This window comes from Vigna unguiculata, chromosome 6 (genome assembly GCF_004118075.2).
Source record: "Vigna unguiculata cultivar IT97K-499-35 chromosome 6, ASM411807v1, whole genome shotgun sequence".
Lineage (NCBI taxonomy): Eukaryota > Viridiplantae > Streptophyta > Magnoliopsida > Fabales > Fabaceae > Vigna > Vigna unguiculata.
In genome coordinates this window covers 17,464,066-17,469,701 of record NC_040284.1, presented here as the reverse complement: position 1 = coordinate 17,469,701, position 5,636 = coordinate 17,464,066, and the positions used below count along the sequence as shown (strand labels likewise).

The 5,636-nt window shown below is 32.1% G+C and overlaps 1 protein-coding gene across 1 annotated transcript; it reads left to right on the top strand.

The window, feature by feature from the left end:
* The first annotated feature begins 273 nt into the window (after positions 1–273).
* LOC114188704 (peptide methionine sulfoxide reductase-like) lies at positions 274–4,113 on the top strand. Its single transcript, XM_028077321.1, has 3 exons — positions 274–481; positions 2,610–3,136; positions 3,576–4,113. Exons 2-3 carry the CDS (start codon positions 2,777–2,779, stop codon positions 3,825–3,827), a joined length of 612 nt encoding a protein of 203 aa, XP_027933122.1. The 5' UTR covers positions 274–481; positions 2,610–2,776; the 3' UTR covers positions 3,828–4,113.
* Positions 4,114–5,636: the final 1,523 nt, after the last annotated feature.

Sequence of the window (5,636 nt, the reverse complement as noted above, 5' to 3'; positions counted from 1 at the left end):
TCTAGAAATTCTGTTTTAAAAATTGTTTTGAAAATTTTATTCAGAAAATTATATTTCGGAAAATTTATTCTATTTTTTTAAACATGTAATTGGAAAGTTACTTTTACATAGAATAAAATAGTTATTTTGAAAATTTGGGTGGTGTGGAAGAAATTGTGAGGTACAGGAAGTAAAGGCCAGTGAAAATTCTGAGTGCCGTGAACGATTTGTGGGTGTAAACAGTAAAAATCATTCGAGAGATTTTTTTATTTGAATTTATCTGAGAAAAAAAAAAGTCGCACCAGAGAAAGTAGATTTTGAGTTGGGAATATCAACGAAACAACCTTGTTGGTCCCTTTTCACCAAACCACAACAACGTGGAAATCTCCTTTGGTTTGCTGTCACTCTTACCCAATTCCCAACTTTTTTCTTCCTCCTCCGCTTCTTCTACTTCTCATCCTTTCTCATTCTTCAACGCAATTCAATCTCTCTCTTTCACTGGGTATGTGTGATTCCTCTTCTTTTCTCTATTTCGCAGTTACCCTTTTTCTTTTTCCATTTCAATTTTCATTCTTTCCCCTTTGCATGCGATCGGCGAAAAATAGGATGAAAAGGGATTATGGTTTCTGTACTTGATTTTTTGTCTTTGTTTTCGTGGAGATTGATTGGAATAATTTGTTGGAGGGTTGGTGTTGGATTTGACTTTTATTTTTGCTTTGCCTCATTTTTCTCTCTGGAATTTTCAGCCAATCCCACTGTTAACATTCCTAGTTCTGATTTTTATTTTTTTTGTCTGGCGTTTCTTTTGCAATTTCCATTCAGTTTATGTCAGCTTGTGGGTATTTTATGAGTTAGAAAACTGAAAACCATCTATATGGGATGATAAAAGTTTGAGTAAATTAAATTTTCATATTTTTAGTTCATGAAATTGGCATAACTGGTTGATTTGGTTATTGGAATGGAAAAAAAAAAGAAGCTAATTTAGTCCTTGAATTTAACTATTAAATTTGTTTGTTCATGAGATTAAGAAAATATTTGGTAATTATAAACTGACTGCCTCTGAGAGACCAACAAAATAAGAATTTTATAATATAAATCCTTTGTGTTAACCTACTGAGTGCTTATAATTAAACGAAGAATAGATGACCTTTGTGGTCATATACAAAAGTCTGTTTGATTATGTCGTGTGATTACGTGCACAGGTATTCGGATGCATGTGTATCGGATACATATGTATAGGTCGGTACACTTATCTTGAAAATAATAAGATAGTATAAGTGATATGTGCATCATTGGTACATATGTGACTAGTAATACACGTGCATGTACATGCTAATTTATTCTTGCTTGTATATAGAACAGCATAATTCATTCATTTATTTAAAAATTGTCCTCAAGGTTTAGATTGATTTTACAACAACTAGCAATAGCTACATATAATTTTTTGGCTTACTCTTCATTCAGTTTATAATGTATTTATAGCATGAATTCTTTTTGTTAACCAGCTGAATCCTTGTAACTAAACTACAAATAGATTATAGATGAATTTGTGTCATATTTGAAAGGTTTGTCTTCTTATCTGTCTGTGCGTATCCTGTGACCATTAATGCATGCATATATGAGAAATACTATACAGTACAAACTTTTCGCATATGAATTTTGATGAAAATGAAGCTAACTAGTCAGGATTCAGGAACATACTTTTTACTTAACATTTGGAGAGACGAAACATGGCTACACAAAACAAGCAATTACATTTCATTTCATGGGTGGTATGAACTTGTATTTGTACTGTGGAGCATTTCATACAAATATGCATGTATATATTAATTCGCACATATATGTATATGAAAGCATAGTTTATTAACTTTAAACTTTCTAGGGCACTCAAGACTTAGATTGATTTTGCAACAATTAGTAATTGCTATATGTAATTTTGCTGCTTAGTGTCTCCATTTTTGTTTGACTGGGTTATGAATTTTAAATAGCTGGTTGGAGGATTTTTTATGGCTTTATGTATTCTGCAATTATTAGTGGACAAGTGATTAACCATTTTAGTGTGGACACATGGTCTACTTTCTTTTGTCAGAGAATTGAGATTTTAAATTTGGTTTCACTGCAATGCAAAAAACTTTTCTTCACCAACATTGCAGTAATTTAGGTTTCTTTTTTCATTTGCAGTAAAAGCTTTTTAATAGATTTCTGATAGGTCCATGATAAAGTGTATAGTATTAGTATAGTTGGCTAAAAGGGAGTGCGATAAAAAGCTGATGATGGACAGCACGTGTGAAGTTAGTGAGACAGTGCATATCATATTATGTTTATATGAACAAAGGCTCGAATATTTAATTGTAATTATTCATCCGGTATAAATCGCAGTGTTGTGTAGTTAGACAGACAGTCCAGTATCTCATGCCTGTTTTCTCTCTTTCAATTGTTGTTTCTTGTGTGTTCTTCTATGTTGAGAGAAAATTTCTTATATTATAAGGAGCTTGACATCGCTGTCTTGTATAGTCATGTATTGTGTACACTGGAGTAAAACTAAGTTCTTGTTTTTAGGCTTTTGGTTATTTGTTTAAGTTTGTCAATCTTGTAGAGAAGTGTGCTTATTCTATTCAAACTCCTTGCAGCCATAAGAAGCATCATACCTGCTCAATCAGTTCCTTCTGTGTTACTTTCTTCTACTCTCTCCAGCCTTTTCAAAACGAAGCTCCTTCCATCACTCTCAGGTTTTTCTGCAAAGTGTTGTTGCTGCTTCTGCAAAAATCATCCAAATATTGCTGGTAACAAGTCCTCCATGAACTTGTTGAGCAGACTCGTCGGGTTGGGTAGCCCAAGGGCAGCAGAAAACATTAACTCAGCAGCTGCTCAAGGACCAGATGATGACATACCCGAACCAGTTCAACAGTTTGCCCAGTTTGGTGCTGGCTGCTTTTGGGGTGTTGAGCTGGCCTTCCAGAGAGCAGCGGGGGTGACCAAGACAGAAGTTGGTTATAGCCAAGGGCTACTGCATAATCCAAGCTATGAGGATGTGTGTACAGGGACCACACACCACTCGGAGGTTGTCAGGGTCCAATATGACCCCAATGAATGTAGCTATGAGAGTTTGCTTGGTTTGTTCTGGGCTAGACATGATCCTACTGCACTGAATCGGCAGGTAAATTTTTATCTTTTAGTTGTGTTATAAACATAGTCTTGCTTAATTGAATGTATTGGTCTGGTTTGTTGTAAGTACCATGTCTACAAGTCAGGTTTATGGGTTAAGTTTATAAAGTTTCCACAAGTCTATGTAGACTTTCGAGTGATAACCTTGGTTTCAAGTTTGATGTCTACACTTTCCTGATCTGAATTACAAGTCTGGGCTTGTGGATTATTTATGTAAAGTTTCTTTAGAATTATTCACCAACTCTACTTGAAATAGTTCATCGTTTTGCATCATGATAAATTGTCTTGGGTGATGCTAATAATTTCTGTTTCCTAATTGATGCACTTATGTTTGAACATCCTGTGTTGTCTTGTTTTGTGATTTCTGTTTCCAATATGTTATCTGATGTGGCTGAAGTGCTAAGTAACAGTTTGTTCTTCCTCTGTGACAGGGTAATGATGTGGGAACACAATACAGGTCTGGAATATACTTTTACACACCTGAACAAGAGAAGGCAGCCACAGAGTCCTTGGAACAGCAACAGAAGAAGCTGAACAGGAAGATTGTTACTGAGATTCTTCCTGCCAAGAAGTTCTACAGGGCAGAAGAATACCATCAACAGTACCTCGAGAAAGGTGGCAGATTTGGCTCCAAGCAATCTGCTTCAAAGGGATGCAACGATCCAATTCGATGCTATGGTTAGATTATTCATATGGGAATTGCATCAAAGGTTCTAAATGGCATTTAGATGTTTAAACCATGGTTTTGTTGTAAAGTATTTTATCCACAAAGCTAAGTCACACTCTACCTACTCTCTGTATTGTATTTATATAGGGTGAAGATCACTATAGAACTAGAATCACTTTTCAGAGTTGTGTAGTAGTTTATATGTATAGTTTTCTGATAAACTGGTTTCATAAAATGCCTTTAATTAGTGTCACTTCTTGGCTTAAAATGTTATTTGTTTTGGGGTTTTCACCCTAGATTCATGTGGATAATTACTCAAACAATATTTATATGAACTGGAGGAGTAATAAACTAATCATGGTTTGCTATATTGAATTCAAGATTTTTGTGAATAGGATTTAAGAGGGGTTAGTTATACTAATAATAGATTTTAGATTTTGTTTCCAAGATAATGTATATAACCTTTTAAGTAAAGAGTTTTTTAGGGTCATAGGCGTTCTTAATCTATAGTATGATATGCACTTTTGAATTCATGAAATATAGTTTAATGATTAACACTTTGTTCTATTATTTCTAACTTCACAACTTTATAAGCATGCTTTTGTTCTCAGTACATTCGTCAACGTTTCTAACTTGTTTTCTAAATGCATACACAATTTATTTATCTTCATGTTTTCTTGGAGCCTTGCTATTAAGCTTTTTCAGCAAACTGTAGCAAACAAAAAGCATTTATTTTCATGAAATTCATCAAACATGGTTGTGTTGTTTCGGAAGTAGAAAATGATGTTAGAAAATTCTACATAAAAATTTGTAAAATTGCTAGAAGATTAGTCACAAACTCTGTTAGTTCACTTATTTCTGAACTATTCCTTGTTTTGATTCTTCGTGAGAATGAGATTCTTGTACACTGACTGTCAATGACAAAACTGCCATATGAAAAAAAAGTTCTAGTGTCAAATCATTAAACACATAAAAGTATTGCAGAGGAAAACAAATGCAAAGTGAAAAAAATAAGATAAGACTTAGAAAGAGAGATTCCAAGTGAGAGTAGGATAGTTGAATGCAAGAATTTATTTATTTTTTAAATAGGATGAGTCATATGAGTGAAAAAAGGAATCTAAAGTTTGAAAATATTGGCCAACTCATAATTTTAGTGTTTTAAAATAAATTTCTATTAAAATTGTTATATTGAGTACATAAAATGTATTTTATTTCATATAAATATTGTTATGTGATTTTTGTTGAGATGATGTGACTATTTTTATGTTATCTTGTCTTTAACATAATCGTTTTTTTCTCTCTTTTTTTTTTTTTTAATTTATCAGTCAAACTTGTTTATTTATTTTTTTCAAAAGTAAGTTGATCGACAAGATAAAAGATGTTAAAAGAGAAAGTACACAAATTGATCGATGAGTTGGAGAGAAGACAGAAATAATGACTATGTGGTAAATCAAATGGATAGAATTTTTAATAAAAATTTAATTAAAAAGATTTAAATCTATAAACTACTTATAATTTAATTAAACCTAAAAAATTCTTTTAATTGTAATTTTGTAGTTGTGGGCTCTAAAGTTAAGTAGAAATATTACAATTTTATGAAAAAAAATAGTTTATGAGAATAATGATGTAAATTTTCTAGAATAACTCACTATTTAAACTCATATAAACTAGTAAAAGATATATTAGAAGTGTAGGTATAATTTTAAGTTTCATATTGTGTAGAAAGGAAAAAAAATAATAAAATCTAATACCATAGAAGAAATAAAATCATAAATATACTTCTTTAAAAATTCATGTTAGGAATAGTGTTTGAAAATCAATTATC